Below are 18,661 nucleotides of genomic sequence, written 5' to 3'. Positions count from 1 at the left end.
AGAGTCAGAGCATATATATATATATATATATATATATATATATATATATATATATATATATATATATATTTTTTTTTTTTTTTTTTTTTTAGACAATAAGACCTCCCACTGCTTCTCTCAGGAAGGGACTGCACACTCCAATAGAGACGATGAACCCACTTGTTGCTTGTACTCATTTATTCTGCACAACGTGAGTGTAGCAGGGCTGGGGTGGCCCCCAGGTGGATAGAGCGGGGTCTGGGTGGGTGGGAGTGTGGATTCAGCTCCCCTTAATATAGTAGACAAGATTTCATTATCGAAAGAGTGGGCAAAACCATACCTATATTAAATTGTTTATAGGGTCAATATAAGTAAATAAATATATGATAACCTTTCCACAGGAGCAGCGTTTTCATATTTATCACACATTTTGTTATTTTCCCCATACAGTACGTACATGACAGGTGAAAAAATGACAACATTTAAAAAATAGTTATGATAATGAAACTTCCCCAGTTGATTATTTACATGAAGACAATGATTTATCGTATAACAAGTTTTCTGAAATTGTATATTTAAATATGCAAATTAGGCATTAGGAAAATATGCCCGAATTTGCATAACTTTCCAGAATCAACATTGGAACATTGGACAAAGCCAGAGTCAACATTCTTATTTCATTTAATGTTAAGATGTTTGAGTCAAAGGTTTTTAACGAGGGAATATTCAATATCTGGCTCAATTTTGGGGCTCTGGCTCAGGAACTAAATGCCTAATTTGCATATTTAAATATACAATTTCAGAAAACTTGTAATACGATAAATCATTATCTTCATGTAAGTAATCAACTGGGGAAGTTTCATCATGATAACTATTTTTACCAGGTGCTCGAAGAGCGCCTGAGTCTACAGAGAGACAGAGACATCGTCATCCGCGACACCTACGCGACACCTATTTGTCATTGGCTGTCCTGGCTGTCCTTCACTCCCTTAAGCCAATGGCGACACGAATGGGGAGACGGCCCGTCCTCAGCAGTAACCGCCCTCCGCTCCCCTCATTCATACTGCAACAGTTGCAGACAGTGCAAGTTGTACTGCAGCCTCAGGCAGAGTTAGCCTAAATGCTAGCGTGCTTCATTGTCTCCGCCTTCACTCTCCCCCCCCCCCCCCTCGGCCAAGCTAACATTGGTCAAGCCTCACGTGACACGTGACAATACGTTGAAAGAGTGTGCTCTGATTGGCTAGTGAGACACATGACGTATAGCGGCCTATAAATAGATGCGTCACTTCGGAGCGCTGCGGTGCGCGTTCCGAAGTGACATCAGTGCCATCAGCCAAGCTAACATTTAGTGGTTATATGTCGCCTTTCCGACAGACGGATAGGACACTTACACAGACAGGACGGATAGGACACTTACACAGACAGGACGGATAGGACACTTACACAGACAGGACGGATAGGACACTTACACAGACAGGACGGATAGGACACTTACACAGACAGGACGGATAGGACACTTATACAGACAGTGTGTCATGTTACTATGACACAGTAACATGTTCTATTTTTTGTAAGAATTAGAACATAAGAATTAGAACATTCCCAACATTCCCAACACAAGTCTGCTGGCGGAGACTTGTGCTCCGAGGAGCACATTTTCTAGTTAGACCTAGTTTGGCTATTAAGTTATTATTTGGCCATGTTCACACTGACTTCAATCTTCGCTATTGTTGGGAAGACCTGTGTGGTGTCTAAAAATGTTGCCACCACTTATATAAAAAACATTATTAGCGTTTAGCATCGTAGATTCAATGTTCAATTCAATGAGAAACAAGCAATCCGAAAAACAAGTAATCAGGTCTATGAAAACAATCACACATACACACACACACACACACACACACACACACACACACACACAGAGCACCGGGTAGAATATGACTTTTGTCATTTAGTTCTTGTTTAAATGTTGTCATTTTTTCACCGGTCATGTACGTATGGGGAAAATAACAAATGTGTGATAAATATGAAAAAGCTGCTCCTGTGGAAAGGTCATATATTTATTTACTTATATTGACCCTATAAGCAATTTAATATAGCTATGGTTTTGCCCACTCTTTCGATAATCATTGCTCAATTTTGGGGCTCTGGCTCATGGACTAATACCCATAGAAAACATGTACGTCATATATTAACACGATTTGCCTTCGGGGTTAAGATTTTTGGAAGTCTGACCTAGCCTACTAATGTTCTAAATTAGCTAAACCATTTTCCCCCCATTTATGATTGAGGGTACTCAATTTCATTTATTTTCTGATACAGTCTGCGCTCATATGCAACAATAAAAAACATTGGGGAATGTCCATAACCAAGTCCTCAATTGTTTTGTCCTTCCTTATGTGTCAGGTTCCCATATGGACTCTTTTCACAGCAAACATTTAAATGGGTAAACAGATGAATGTAATAACATGAGTTATGGGTACAGTATGATTTATTTATGTGTCAAACATCCGTAGTGGAAAAAGGTCCATTAGTGAGGCACCTGATACTGCTCTGGATGAAATAGTCAGCTTTGGCCTTTTGGATTCAATTAATTAGGGGTCTACAAATACAATTTATTGCCTACAGGTTGTGACCCCATCACTTTGTCGTCGCCATTAAAGTGGCAATAAGTGGCCTTTCTTTCTGATTTTCTTTAATTCTTTCCAACGATCTTATAATTTCTCCCGTCTTTGTTCTTACGTTAGTCAGGATTTGAATGAAAACAAACCTGTTCACTTATTATGGATTCTAAACAGACCCTGGTGTAACGAGTCATGTCTTTGTAAACACAACAAACTGCAAACCTTTCTGCTAACCGTGTTAGCAGGATGATTCGCTTTTATTTGAATGAGATACAGGGAGAGGGACAGAGACATACAGTAAGCAGTCAGGTAGACAGATTAAAAGACATAGCAAAACAAAGGAGAAAGAAAGACAGAGATAGCGGGACAGGGTGAGACAAAGAAATGGTCACACAGGTAGATAGACAAACAAAATAATGAAACATATAAAGACAGGGACAAGGTGAGAGAGACAGAAACAGAAAGGAGAAGAGAGAGAAACAGATGAACACGGGTATGTAGATAGCTCCATCGGTAGATATATCATACAAATGTAAATCAACCCTGCTTTTTGAATATATCAACGCTGAATACATTTTACTGTCCCTGTGCTTTGCCTAAATGGAAAATCAGTTGACAGAAAGGATCCACTTGATAAGAAACTGAATTCATGTATGAAAATGCATTGTGTCAAATGTATAATGCATGTTACTGCGTCAATCGGCTTTTATCCCGTTAAAATGTGATAAAATGTCATAACTATTCATGACTGTGTGATTGTGTCGACAATTTATCTCAGGATATCAAAGACTCCTTACTGTCCCAACTCATGTGAAATAATGAATGCGATTATTCATGGTTCATCCATTAGTAATGATGACATCAACGTGACTGCCTTATTCAGAAAGAATAATGGCAATAATAATAACTAGATGTCAGGGCCGCTTCGCGGCCCTCATATCTAGGCCCGATCCGAGGTTGGTCCAGACAGCACTGGCCTAGTCACTCTGCACACACGTCATGCGAAGTCCGGCCCCTCTGGCCTCTCCTCTCCTCCTCTCCTCTCCTCCCTCCCCGCTTTGCTTTGCGGGGAGGGAGGTTTGCTTTGCCTAACCTCTAGTCCCAACCTCCCAACCTCGGTCATTAGGCCGCCTGTACAGTGGGTAACCATGGCCATCATGAGGCAGTCGAGTGTTGTCACAGAAGTCTTTAGGGAAGCTGTTATTGACCATGCCGGGGCTGTTAGGGTTGGCTGTCCCACAGGGTCCATGTAGCATGGATTGACACAGAGTGACGCAGAGTGGCTCCTTCTGTGGGTCAGGTATGTCTGCTAGTACACCACCACTCTTTGAGTTTGCCGTAATTGTGATAAAGAGGTCAAACTTCCTGTATATGGTTGCTATGGCAACCTGCCATATCAAGCTGAGGGTCTGATAGGCAAATCAGAGAATCGATCAAGCCGAGAGTCTGATCACAGATCGAGGTGGGGTAAGATGCCTAAAACATAGCAACAGCTCTGATCAACAGTAGGGATGGGTATTGGCAACAATCTCACGATACGATACGTATCACGATACTTGGGTCACGATACGATTATATTGCGATACGTATCACGATACGTGGGTCATATCACGATATTGCAATTTATTGCGATATTTTGCGATATATTGCGATATATTGCGACATATTGCGATATATTGCCACATATTGCGATATATTGCGATATATACATATATCACAACTACATATTGTTTATATATACACACTACATATTGGGTAGCTGCAGATCTGTGATAGGTTCTTTGAATGTTTTTCATAAAGCCTGTATCTGAAAAAGCAAAAAAAAAAAAAAAAAAAATTAAAAATGTTTTTTTCAACAAAAAAAAATCGCGATATCGATACTGGAGTATCGATACAGTATCGCGAAATAAAATATCGCGATATATCGCGAAATCGATAATATTGCCCATCCCTAATCAACAGTCTGTGTCAAGTTTCGGGGCAAATGGAGTGATCCTGTGCTTGCTTACCCCGGACGAACTTTCGGAGCTATTGTCAATTATATAGTAAGATAGTAGTTAAGATATGGGAGGCCCTAGCTTTGGAATGCCACCTTCAGAGGCTCCTATAAAAGCACAACTTATCACAACTGAAAGACATATCAAATGTAAAAAAAATATTGGATGCTTCTTTAATGTTGTACTATGATAGTACGTAAACATTTTTTAAAGTCATTTGACTCCAAGGATGGCAAATTCCAGCATCAGGAAAATAAAGGAAGGAGGTGCAAGGTAGAAAATAAAGAAAAAGACAGACCAGTGCCAACAAACATCAATAGAAAGATTTGTCCTACTGGGTAATGTGTTTTCTTTTAAACTGTCAATTGTTAAATCGGTTTCTGTATTTCAACTATTTTACTTCTTGACCCTGCATGTTTTGCATTTGAACTGGATATTGTGTTCACTTGATTGTACTGTATTACAGTTGTATACAAAATATGACGCCCGTTTTTCCCTTTCCCAAAATGTAAGATGTTTATTAGCATTTTTGTGTCAACGGATTGGCAGTTCGGCCTATGGATCTGTCGTCATGGTTACAGCCCTTTTTCGAATTCACATTGCGTTAGCGCTTGGTACTAATAGCGCTAGAGTGTAGATTAGTTACTCAACGATGGAACGGACCAGAGCGTCGCCGAGCACTGCTGCTCCGACATGCCACAGCTTTATTGTGCAATCTCACTGCGGGTCAGAAAGTACATTATTTAAAGTATTTTAAAGTTGACAACGAGGCGAGCCGGCTGCAGAGAAAAAAATCTCTCCCTCTGTGAATGACGAGTGGAGTTGCACCGTGTGTGTGTGTGTGTGTGTGTTGTAACTGTCGGAGCTAGGCAGAGATCGAGTCATAAGAACAACGCCTTTTACAATTCGGCGAATGAGTTTTGAAACTGGACATATTCAGAATCAATGTGTGACCTTACCTACAGTATTGAGAAATGTATATCACAACAGAAAAAAACCTGATCAATCCACGCATTAGAAGTGATAGGCTAATATGCAATATGGTCAATTGAATGACAAGCACCCTCATACACCATGTTATATTTACATTGCAATTATTTTATAACGTAGAAAATCCACTTATATTATCCAAATAGGCTATGAAGGCGAACAACACACAGCTGAAGATGTGAATGTAATAAGTGTAGATGTCCTCCTCTAGAGATCCATCAGTCTCAGAGAAGAGATGGATGGAAGAGGGACAGTCAGTCAGTCAGTCAGTCTCTGACAGTCAGTCAGTGACAGTCAGGACACTACATTTTAAATCCTGACCCATAAAGCCCCAGAAGTGGCCTACCGTGCGCTTTTAAGGCTTACTTTCACCTGAGTGCTCACATCCCCGGGGATGGACTAGTTTATATTATTGTTGTAACAGTGTTCGTGCCCCGCCCCCCCCCCCCCCCCCCCGACTTTGATCGATGAACAGTAGTTTAATATCATATACTGTTTAATTTCAAATGGTGCTTCATTCATAAGCATAAAGCTTTGTTGGGGACTATCCATGCAACAAAGGGGGAAGGATTAGTCACACAATAAAGATGGAATTCCCCTGAGTTTGCTGCTTATTTATAAGTCAGTTGACTGTACAGTGAAAAAAGCAAACTTAACAGCTTATGTTTATCATCATTTTCATCATACATTTTTGGTCAGTAGCTAGTACATACTGATAGTGCCTCTGACATCAGGCGTAAAATAATTTTGTTTGACATTGTTATTTTTAGAATAAAAGCATGGGAGCAAGTGATAAGGATAGGGTCTATGCATAATTTCTGCACACCAGATTGGATTCAGATCATGCTCAATTCATTTCCTCAAAAAGGCCTCCAAATGAGTTGAAATCATAATGGAAATATGTAAATATATTACTTTCAATTCTACAGGGACAGTAGAAACAAAAGCTTGTTATGAATCCCACACATACAATCAATCCCTGTAATCCAGTCTAGTTGGTTGGAAGAACAGTTGAATGAAAGGTTGTAAGGATATAATGTAAACTGTGATGGAAGATTGACAGACAGTCTGACACCTCTGGTTGGGAGGGTCTACATCAGTGGTTCCCAAACCTTTTAGCTCAAGACCCAAAAGAGAAATTAGACGTTTGCCCGGGACCCAAACTAGTAGAAAATAGCAGATCTACAAGCTCACAACGTGTCGCTTGACGCCACGTTGCGAGCTTGTGGATCATCTATTTTCACTTCTTCTTAAACGTTATTATTAATTTATGGAAGTTATTAGATTTTTTTGTACTTAATTCATGAAATACCGTTGATGTTGAAAATGGTTTTAATTGATGACAATCTTTTTTTAAATGTAAAAAAAAGAGGGGGGATATTTACTCGTGACCCATTAAAAAAAATGGGGATAACTGTTTGGGAGACAGTGGTCTACATAATAGTCAGATGTTTGATTGGCAGCCAAGACAACCTACCTGGTTGCGGAACACCAATGCAACGACTCCTCCCATCAGCTCCAGAATCAGACACACTGTCAGTGTGAACATGAACTACAGTATGAAAAACAAATAAGAAGAGGGTTTAATAATCATGAAATGCAGAAGACTGAACCAATCATATTCTGGAATTATATACTCCTTAAAAAGGCAGAAACAGAAGGCATGTACTGTATTGCAATATTCTGTCTTGGAAAGCATTTCAAATACAGTATTAACCACTTGAACACTAGACGTGTTATAAGCCTGGAGATGGGCAAGAGAAATCATTAATAACAAAATGTTAAAAATGGATTATGTGATATTTAACTAATAAATATGAAAGGATAAAATATGATTTTGCTGGAATTTAGCGAGATATTGTGGGATAGAACAGAATCAAACAGAAGAGAAACTCACCACTTTCAATAGAGTAAGATTATCCCTGAGTGCAGCCAGAACTCCTATGAAGGAAACGATGAACATGACGATTCCCAGCACGATCAAGATAATAGCTGGGGCCAGAAACACTCCCTGTAACGTCTTATAGCGTTGCCTCTCCACCTCAGCATAGATCCCTATAGCCAGGATGAACCCACCTATCAGCTGCAATGTGAAAATTGAAAGGTGCAAAGGTCAAATGGTTAAAATGCATCCATTTCAGATATATGAATGAATCTCTATATAAGGTGGAAAAAGTTATAAAGGCAAGAATCTGGATCAGTGATAAACACAGAGGTGGGGCTATGCAGCCTGACGACCACAGATCAGTCTGCCTACTAATATATCTGGTGGCATTTACGTACATTAAATTCAATGTAGGGGCTAGAACAGAGGCAAAAACTGCCACTGACAAACCTACTGTATGCCTACTGCTTTGAAAACAAATCATATCATCGTACCAAATATTGGTTCTGCAATGCAGTTTTTGTTTTTTACCTGACCGGTTTCCACCCAGTTTTAGCCTCTACATTGAATTTAGATATCACCAGATGAATCGGTAGATTGAGATATCCGATCCGATCCAAAATATGTTGTGTGCAAACTTGACATTTTGGCCTGAAGGTGGCGCTCAAGGGAATGTATTGATTGACTCTTGACTGATTTATATACAGTATTTGAGTCAACATACTATACATTATATTTATCTCCATGGCTAATCTTATTCATGTATTTCTTACACAGGTGCATATTTGAGAGATTTTGTTCTATGATATAAATGCAATTATTGCAGCTTCGTCAACCAGAAAAGAAAAGATGAATATTCATTGCCTGATTAATTTCTGAGAATTGGTTAGGCTGTCCCTTTAATAATGCACTGTGGGTCCTTTGGGATTAGATAAAATAATTACTAAATCAGAAAGATATATTACAAGAAAATGCAAGGAATTTGTTTTGATGGCGCAGACATCAGAAGACAAATGGATCATTTACAAACAGAGATAAACAGATACCCTAATTAATGAATTCATTTCAAACTCATGCATTAACTTGTTTTTTCTTTAATGAAAGTTAATCAATTAACCAATTAATTTGTCTAGAGAAGGAGGCCTTGTGGAGTCGGTAATAAACATCAAGCCGCCATAATCTTAGCCTGGCCAAGACAACATGGGTGGGAGTGAGTGAGTGAGTCAAGCGAGTTTTTTTTTTGTTCAATCTGCCAGAAATAATTTGTATTTTCAGAGTTTCACTACAGCGATTTTTCAAATCCTATAAACAAAAATGCATATATAACATATATTGACATATATACAAATATTCTGTCGTCCATACCATACTGTACCAATATAATCCTATGAAAGCAAGTCTTAATATACTTAAAGGGTCTACACCATGAATTTTAACTTTTTCTTCTTTTTTGTGTGTTTTTAGTCTCCCGTACCTCTCTTCTATCCTCAAAAATACCCCAGTTTGAACACTCAGGCTTTCACAGCAAATCTGGGGTTTTCTGTAAATTGGTCTAAAAACAGGCCAAACTGATTTGATCCCGCAAGTGATGTCACTAGCGCGAACAATTCCTCCCGTTTTTCAGTTCCAACCAAAAAAAAAAAAAAAAAAAAAAACTTTTTTAAAAAATAAATATTTTTCTTATTTTTTTCTTATTTTTTTTTTTTTTACTTTTTCCACACAGAACCAGGAGCATACAAACTGGCTCAATAGCGGCCCGTGCCAAACAGGACAATGTGGTATTGCAGGTGAAAGTGCTTTATAAGCCAGAGAGAAGTTAGTTGGAGTGAGTATATCTGAGGCTTGATTTAGGCTCAAACCTTTTGAAAAACGTTTGAGGGACATAAACAATATGACATTAAATATTATTATTATTTTTTAAATTCATGGTGTAGACCCTTTAATGTGTTTACTTTAAATTCTGGCTTCGACTGTACCGTGACCTATAGTAACAGACACAGCACGACCACTGTATTCTCGAATGTCATAAACAAAAGAGCGGTGCTCTAATCAGCATGCTAGCCAGCTAATGGGCTGATACTAAATGCAGAGGCAGCATGGTGATGTACTGTAGCAGTGAAAGCATGCTGCTAATCACAGGCTACAGTATGTGTACAAACACACACACACACACACACACACACACACACACACACACACACACACACACACACACACACACACACATTTACTTTCACACTTAATAATCTCCCTTTAATGACTAGTTGGTGCTTTTCCAACTGTGGGCCACAGCCAGGGTTTCTGGTTCTCCACATGAAAAATGAAAGCTACCATTGTTTAATGAGCCGAATAGTGAATAGGTGACATGTACGATTTATCCCCGTATCACAAGACCAGTAATATATTTTTATGATCTTGGGTCGTACTAGTACTTTTATCAAACCTCAGTCCCACGGTGACAGATCTCACATCGTATATCTGATACCGCTCTTCTATATCCCATTATTTTTAAGCCAAACCTCCAAAATAGAGGAAGTCAGTTAGTTACAGGTGTACAGTAAACCCTATTGGTGGGAATTTTAAAAGGTAACAATTTATAATAAAAAGGTGCTGGTAATACACATTAATAAACAGTTAATAAGGCCCTTATATGTGCTATGCTTTTAATGAGTATATGTGTTAAGGTCATTACACACCGCCGAATATGCGAATATACACACAATTCGGACTCGTTCCGAATAATTAAAAGACGCTTTTTCGCTTCGCTTTTTTGCTCCATGTAAGCTTGCATTGACTTTATAAGGGTTTTTTTTTTAAAGTATTATTCGCATGAAAAATTCGCCCCCGGTATGTAAGGGGCTTTAATAATAGCATTGTAAACATGTTTTAGATTATAAGACGCAAAGATTTAATAGACTGCTTAAGAACATTTAAAAGCCTTGAGTTTATTAGTTGTACCAATTGTGGCCCAGCAATGTTGATGGAATATGAAGAATCGTACAGATCCATCTTGATCACATGACTATAGAGATAATGTGGACCGATTTGCGTGATTTTTTTATGACAAAATCTGTAGGAGTAATATCCCAAAAAAATGTTTTTTAAAAATCGGCCTCCTGGTGGCGCTATAATAGGTCAAAAGGGTGGCATTTGTTCCGCAACATAGTGCGAATGAGCGTGCAAAATCTCACAGAAGTCGCACCCAAAAACTGTATATACAGTATGTTAATCTTGTTTGACTGAGTCATTATTTGAGGCATTTTTTTCAAAACGGAGCACTCCTGCAAACTTTGGAAGCCAATCTTAGCCAATCAGGATACTGATTTGCGTGATGTTTGGACAAAATCTGTAGGAGTAATTAAAAAAAATGTTTAGCAAAAATCGTCCTCCTGGTGGTGCTATAACAGGCCGATCTGAAAAACAGAGGTTCTGATCTGGCATCCAGGGAGTGTGCGGGCACAGTTTCGCCGGTGCCGGAGATTAGCTGCTCACAGACAGACAGACACACACACACACACACACGCACGGACGGACGGACAGGGTCCAAAACAGAAGAAGGGAGGGAAGGAATGAAGAGAGGAACATATAACTGCAACACTGAGTTAGGAGTTGTGTTTATATTCCACCATGTCTTTTCCTTACATGTCCTGACTCGCTCTCTGTTATGCTACTAGCTACTGGCTGTCTGCCAGCCCACCCCTAAGGCACTTCCATTCAACGACAGGAGAGCACTCCAAACCATTTACTTTACATTTTTAAACAGAGCGACTAACAATTACTGTCTACAATAGAATAAGTCAACAGTCATGAGTTACAATCATAACAAGTGCCATTGTTGATCGTTCATGTACACAAATCTTACCTAAAATGTCAGAGATAATCGGACCATGGATAATCTGAATAACACAGACAATTCTGTTTTAGGTTCCATTTTCTCTTCCAAGGCATGCATTCAGACAGCAGATGATCCTTAGTGAAAGTACAGGGTGATTAGGTCCAGGTTATGTTAATACAAGACCCCTCTCTCACTCAAGGCCCCCCACTTTCCAGCACTTTCAAAAGTAGCTCTGAACCAGACTATCTAGTCCTAGGCCAGAAAGGAATGTAACATAGGAAATAGGGTGATTCACCTCAAAGAGACAATTGTGATTTTTTTTCTTTAAATTCATAACCACAAACTCTTTTACACAACTTGACTTTTCTTTTCTTCTATTTTATAGCCAAAGGATAGTGGTATTTTGGCATACGCTATGTTATGGATGGATACCCTCACTTGTCAAACATGATCACTTTTGCAGTTCTTTTTTATAATATCATAGGATCAGACCATGTGTTTAGTTCCCACTAGTTCAAAACTTCAGATCCATGTGATTGTCATGTGCAAAAAAGGTAATTCACCAATGAAAATAAAATGACATGGATTATCTAACCCTAAGCCCCAAGAAGACACTTTACTACTTAGCTTTATGTTATACTGAGAGTCAAATCAGGGCAATAAAACATATACTGTTAACAGATAAACTGATATGGCTTTTCCACTGCAGCGTGCTAACTTTTTGTCATTGTCTGGCTAGTGGATACCAATCTGATTCATTAGGCTGATCATATGAAAATGACTGATGAATTTATTGAATGATGAACATTAACTAATAATACTTTTCAAATCTCTGATGTGCGAATAAGAAAATGTAGGCCACTATTAATATGTACATTTCTGACATGTTACAGTAGGTCTTGGTACTTCAGTATTGGGGAATTACTGTTAGCGTATTGATATGACACAAACCTAAATACTGATCCTTCCCACCATACTGTATCTATCCACAGTGAGAGGTTATATACCAGTGTTTATCAAAGATTGGGTTAATCATTTAATGGATCCTGTTAAGTCAAAAACATTTCCAAGTCACCATAATATGCTGAATAACCCACAATGGACTTGTAGGTACGCATCCAACGGATATGGTGAAGGTGTCTTTTACTTGAAACTGTAAGCATGAATAATAACTGGAAAACCAGACTGGGGTCATGGGAAAAAACAATTTCAAACATCTTGGTATTTAGAGCAATTCAGTATGTTGCCTAGCTGGTTCTGTGACTGGCAGCATGAACCCTATTAATGGTTACTGCCGAACACAATTAGCTCAAATAAGTTCTGAATTCAGCTTGCCATGGCAATAATATGAGAACGAGAACCCTTTAAAGGATTAGAGAAGCATAATGAAATAAAGGAAGGAAGCAGAAAGTTTGACCGGGCAATTTCCAAGTCTCGGGTTAGGCCTAGTGTCAATTTATCTCCCACCAAGTTTATTTTTACCTCCGCCAGGCCGATAGGCAGGAAGGCAGAGAATATGATTTCGCCACTGTGTTTGTGTGCATGTTTATCTGTCAGTCTGACTGCCTGGTGTGGGTCTGAGACGCTATACAAGCCTGCTTTACGTTTTCTCTAAAACTCTTGAGCCGTAGTTCGGAAACAATTCCTGGATTCCTTGGATTATGACAACTCACACCCTCCCCTCCCCCATTTTTGCTTCTTCTACTACTACTACTACTACTACTACTACTACTACTCCACATTTGTGTCCATTCTGAATGGCTACGATTGCCTTCCAACGTTTGTGGGAGGAACCTATTTTACAAAGAAATCATGAACGCAGTGTCCAATGTACCCCAAATTGTACCCACACATTGAGGGACCTCTAAACAACACAGAGCCAAAAGTTATTTCAATTTCACCCAAAGGGTACGCCACAAATGCTTCAAATGTTTGTTGCAGAAACATACAGTAGAATCACATGAGAAGCCTCTATACAGCCATACCAAAACCACTTTCACTTCTGCCCATATAAAAAGTTAAACCCTGTCATAGAAATGCTATCCTCTCAGCTTCCTCGCACCCCGACGGCTGCAACCCATGACTTACACAGCCCTGGCTAGGCAAACCAGCCTGGCTAGAGCACCCTTATACAGTTTTTATTTAGTTTTAGTTTAAAAAATAGTTCCATGTTATTCCTTCAAGGGAAAACACAGGAAGCATTGTGGGGTTGTTTACATCCTCAGTTGCTCAGCCCTAATGTTAGCATCCTGTTCTGGAACATGAAGGAAAATTGTGGGACAAGTTATATATAGTCAGCATATAGTATGAAGCCAGATTAATAAACTGAGCAATGGAGATAGTGTGATAGTGACACTGTATACCAGGGACCTTTTTCAGTAACATGGTAAGGAAACTGACCTACCAAAATAAATTTGAAGTGAGACATTGAGATTCAAAAGTATCTGGGGGCTATGAAAAGTTGTTCAGTTCAGTTCTGATGAAGCATTTTGCATGGTGTCAATAGACCATTTAGCCTGACTCTTCATTCAGGTTTCTGCCCGTCTCTCATCATTTCCATCACAAATAAGCTCTCCAGTCCCCACACTAGTGCTGCACAATTAATCGAAAAAAGATTGTGATCTCGATTCAGACACCTATGCAATCTCGATTTTAAATTATGTGTGCGGTCTGTGAGAAGAGATTATTTGCTTGCTGAGCTTAGAGGCAAAGAAATATCTAGCTCTATGAATGTATAGTGAAAAATAATGGTTTTATAGAAGTGATAGGGTTTGTGATTAGATTTAAAAAAGAAAATGTGTTAAGACTGAGATTGAGGCATGGCATATTTATTTCTAAAATAAATTACATTTTACTGATTTCCTTTAAATGAGTAACTTTTTTTGCTTGTTCCTGGGTGGAAAAAAAAAAGACACAGAATAAGAGTTCAAAACAAGTTAAGATCAACATTCCCCAGTGTAGTAGAGAGGGGAGGTGGGAGGTGGGAGGTTTAGAGTTGTCTGATCTGATGCCAAGTGCCCTTCTACTCTTGTAGAAGTGATGTGTCTAATAGTAATACTCTGCCTAAAAACTCCATTACAGTGTTATTTGACACCAGCTTTGGTGGTGAAGTGGACTGTCGCTGTCAATGAGATAATGGGCTTTTACTTTTGTTTTGCAACCTAACTGAGAACTCTCACATTTCACCTCAGCACCGTAAAATAAATATTTAACACAAGGGGGGAGAGGGGGACAGCTGTTTTTCTTTTCGGTTTCAAAGTGACGAAACTATGTGGAGCCGCAAAAAAAACCTGTTTGTGTTTCTGTCCCTCCCTATGTTGACAGTGCATACAGGTAAGTACAGGTAGTCAGTCCACTGCAGAGGGAGGGTGTGGCTGTTGGTTGCAAGATAACTCACACTGTCACACATGAACACTGAGCAGTCAACTCAAACTGTCACACATGAACACTGAGCAGTCTACTTAACCATAGGTAGATTTAGCCTAGTCCTCAAAATCTTAAGAAAAATAAATATCAGTCCAAAAAGGTCATCCATAGCAGCGGTTCCCAAACTTTTTAGCTGGAGACCCAAAAGAGAAATGTCTCCCTGTGACCCAAACTAGTGAAAATAGCCCGGAATTCACTACAACTTAGTTTTTTTTACAACAAGGGTTATTTTATTAGATTGTAATGATAATAATTAAAAGATGAGTGTATTGTCAATCATGTATTGCTTTCTATCGTTATAGCAAATTTTAACTGGGGGGCGGGGGCATTCGGTCCATTGGTAAAACATTTTTACACAATAAGCAGGTTATTTGTATATCCGCAAGGCCAAAGGCACAGAAGTCAGGGCAGAACCTCTGGCCCAAATTTTTCACATCGGTCTGTTATAGCGCCACCAGGAGGCTGATTTTTGCAAAACAAATTTTTGGATATTACTCCTACAAAGTTTGTCCTACCATCACACAAATCGGTACACAGTATCTCTATAGTCATGTGATCAAGACAGATTTTTCATATTCCATCCTGATTGGCTAAGATTGGCTTCGAAAGTTTGCAGGAGTGGCCCGTTTTGTACAAAATGTGTCAATTCATGAACACAGCGTCCAATTTCTGTGAAACTTTGTACGCACATCCACACTAGGCCAAGGAAGAAATGCCACCATACATTTTTCAAATCAGCCTCAGGCGCTGTAACAGGCAGATTCACGTTTGGCCTATAACTCTTGAACTTGTAGGTCATACAATCAACATCTTTTCCCCCTGGATTCTGTGGCATTCTTCCTTGGCCTAGTGGGGACATGCGTGCAAAGTTTTACGAAAATCTGATACTGCGTTCATGATTTGAGGCATTTTGTACAAAACAGGCCACTCCTGCAAACTTTGGAAGCCAATCTTAGCCAATCAGGATGGAATATGAAAAATCTGACAAATCTGTCTTGATCACATGACTATAGAGATACTGTGTGTGTACCGATTTGTGTGATGGTAGGACAAAATTTGTAGGAGGAATATCCATTTTTTTTGGTGCAAAAATCGGCCTCCTGGTGGCAGACCGATGTGAAAAATGTGGGCCAGAGGTTCTGCCCTGACTTCCGTGCCTTTGGCCTTGCGCCGGTGCGGATATACAAATAACCTGCTTATTGTAAAAAAAAAAAAAAAAAAAAAAATTACCAATGGACGAAATGCCCCCACCCCCCAGTTAAAAATGTATATAACGATAGAAAGCAATAAATTAATTTGTTTTAACACTCATCTTTTAATTATTATCATTATAAACTAATACAAAAAAAAAAACTTGTTGTAAAAAAACAAAGTTGTCCTTAAACATTCGTTCGGTAGAACCATAGGGTAGAACATAGAATTTATGGAATTCGTTAGATTTTTGCCATTCATTTAAGAAATGATTTAGAAAAATGGAAAAACAAAATTTAGGAAATAAAAACAATAAAGGGGATATATACTTGCGATTGATATCGCAAGTAAATAAAATCTTTAAAATTAATAAAATCTTTAAAACTTCAAAGTCTTGTTTCGGGTTTTCTTTACCAATGTTCCTTATCTGGGCCTCTCTCTCTACACGAGTTGGAATCACTTTTTCAATGATGTAACTCGCTCGACTTTGGTCGACAAATATTGCCTACAAAATAAATAATGCCCTAGTGCAATGCGCGCGCGCACACACACACACCCAGTTTGTCCCTTGCCGCGGGTCGGCAACTGCTTCACAAACGCGACTTGTGGCTGCTTCGTCTCTGTGTAAATAAACAGCTGTTCGCCGTTTGTTTAACTGTCTACTGATACTCACCCACCAGCCGATGCCATATCCAAACAGGGTGAATTTGAGGAGAACGTAGGAGCATCGGTGACAGTATCGCACCTCGTCACTGTTGGCCATTGTGTTGTTTAGTGCTGACTGACCATCCACTTCACTTCACTTCAGCAGCCAGCGGTGTTGTTGATACTTTACTTCCGCGTTGTCATCGACCGGCCGCCGCACACCTGCTATATGTGTGTCATGATGTCATGTGTGTCATGCGGCTCATGCCTGATGGAAGTGTGTGTGTGTGTGTGTGTGTGTGTGTGTGTGTGTGTGTGTGTGTGTGTGTGTGTGTGTGTGTGTGTGTGTGTGTGTGTGTGTGTGTGTGTGTGTGTGTGTGTGTGTGTGTGTGTGTGTGTGTGTGTGTGTGTGTACAGATACTGTTATTTCTTTTATTTTTTTAATGCAGCCACAGTACATTATACGTATCAGAATCATTTCTGCTCAGACAGAACCTCATTTGTGTTACATTTAACATTCAGAACCTCCCTCAACAGTACCCAAACACAAACAAAACCACTACAAAACTAAAACACAAAAACAAAAAAAGTAGTAGTATTGGCTGTTTTGTTCCACTTTTGCTTTGCCAATGTAAACAGATGTTTTAAAACAAGTTCATGCCAATTAAATTAAATTGGATTTAATTGAAGTTCAATTTGGGGGAAAAATAGGAACAAGTCAAAGCTGTGAGCTGATAACCAAAGCGAGAACTCTCCCAAACATAATTATGTCGATCAGACATATTAGAGAGATGGAAATTAAATGAAATTGTTTATCTAGCATATGCCATGCACCCCAGTTACCCATCCAACCACACGCACACGCACACGCACGCACACGCACACGCACACGCACACGCACACGCGCACACGCACACACACACACACACACACACACACACACACACACACACACACACACACAGAGCAAAATCCTGTATTAAATGAACTCTTTGGGATAGGATTTTACAAAGAGAACACCAAACAAATCAAGATCAAATGAAATATACAGTACTTAAAAGAGAGAGAGAATCCGAGTTTCTCAACAAACAATTAAAATAAACACATTAATTCATGCTCTGCCTTCTTGAATTTAATCACTATAATTGCTGCGCTTTTAGCCAAAGAAATGCTATGAGCATTTCAATCAACTTTGCAGAGTTAGAAATTGTGTGTTAATTGAATACGTAGAATGTTATATAGCTTTATCTTCTTCTTTAACAAGCATAAAAGATTCTGCTGTTCATAAATGAGTGAGAGTATTAATAAAGATGCATCTACATGCATTGTATTAAGTTGTTAAGCTGTTCAGTGTAACTCAACAATCAGTACTGTGTGTTCTCTGTGATGAATACATGTAATTCTAATCACTGGTTATGTTGTGAATACAGATGGGCAAGAAATAAAAAGAGAATAGCCTGCATCAGTGGTTCTCAAAGGGGTGCAGGAACCAGTGGTGGACAGTAACGGAGTAAATACTTGAGTCCTGTACTTGAGTACAGATTCTGAGGATCTGTACTGTACATGAGTATTAGTTTTTTTTTATACTTATTACTCTTACTTGAGTACATTTCCAAGACAAATTACATTACATTTCTAGGAAGGCTGTAAAGTACTGAGTACTTTTAAGCCCACTCCACATCCATACCAATGATTCGCCATGCAACTCCTTGCAACATGGAACTACTTGTTGCGGTTTGGTCTTTAGCGTGGCTGTTTTCTTGGCCACACTTCTGCTCTCACACTGGCTGTGTTTCTGGCTTCCCCCTCCGCTCGCCTCTTTGTTACATCTTCTATGGGTGTAGAGGAGTAAAAGTATTTAGTTCTGGTTCCTCTGTCATTTCTATGTTTTTATAGGTGTTTCTGCAGGCTTTGTATAATGTAGTGGTTCTACAAGCACATCAGGTGGTTTCAGAGAGTTACTTCTCTGAAACAAGAGTTACAAGGTCCTATAAATTCATTGTGAAAACATTACAGCAATTCATTGATATAAAAATTAAGAAATGTACTTCTACTTTTACTTTTACTTGTACTTTAAGTATTTTTCAAA

At 39.0% G+C, this 18,661-nt stretch overlaps 1 protein-coding gene across 2 annotated transcripts in view; it reads right to left on the bottom strand.

The window, feature by feature from the left end:
* tspan15 (tetraspanin 15) overlaps positions 1–16,780 on the bottom strand; it is a 48,471-nt gene extending 31,691 nt beyond the window's left edge. For both annotated transcript variants that reach the window (XR_014601509.1, XM_084067314.1), the window contains exons 1-3: positions 16,601–16,780; positions 7,488–7,673; positions 7,068–7,142 (exon numbers count right to left, since the gene is read on the bottom strand). Coding sequence is in view for 1 of the 2 variants with exons in the window: in XM_084067314.1 (XP_083923440.1) it covers positions 7,068–7,142; positions 7,488–7,673; positions 16,601–16,690 (351 nt within the window). In the remaining variant the exon portion in view is untranslated. The remainder of the gene's footprint in view (positions 1–7,067; positions 7,143–7,487; positions 7,674–16,600) is intronic.
* Positions 16,781–18,661: the final 1,881 nt, after the last annotated feature.

Source organism: Gymnoscopelus microlampas (genome assembly GCF_963454915.1).
Source record: "Gymnoscopelus microlampas genome assembly, chromosome: 1".
Classification (NCBI taxonomy): domain Eukaryota; kingdom Metazoa; phylum Chordata; class Actinopteri; order Myctophiformes; family Myctophidae; genus Gymnoscopelus; species Gymnoscopelus microlampas.
The sequence above is the reverse complement of the archived record's forward strand: the minus strand, read 5'-3'. Positions and strand labels throughout refer to the sequence as shown.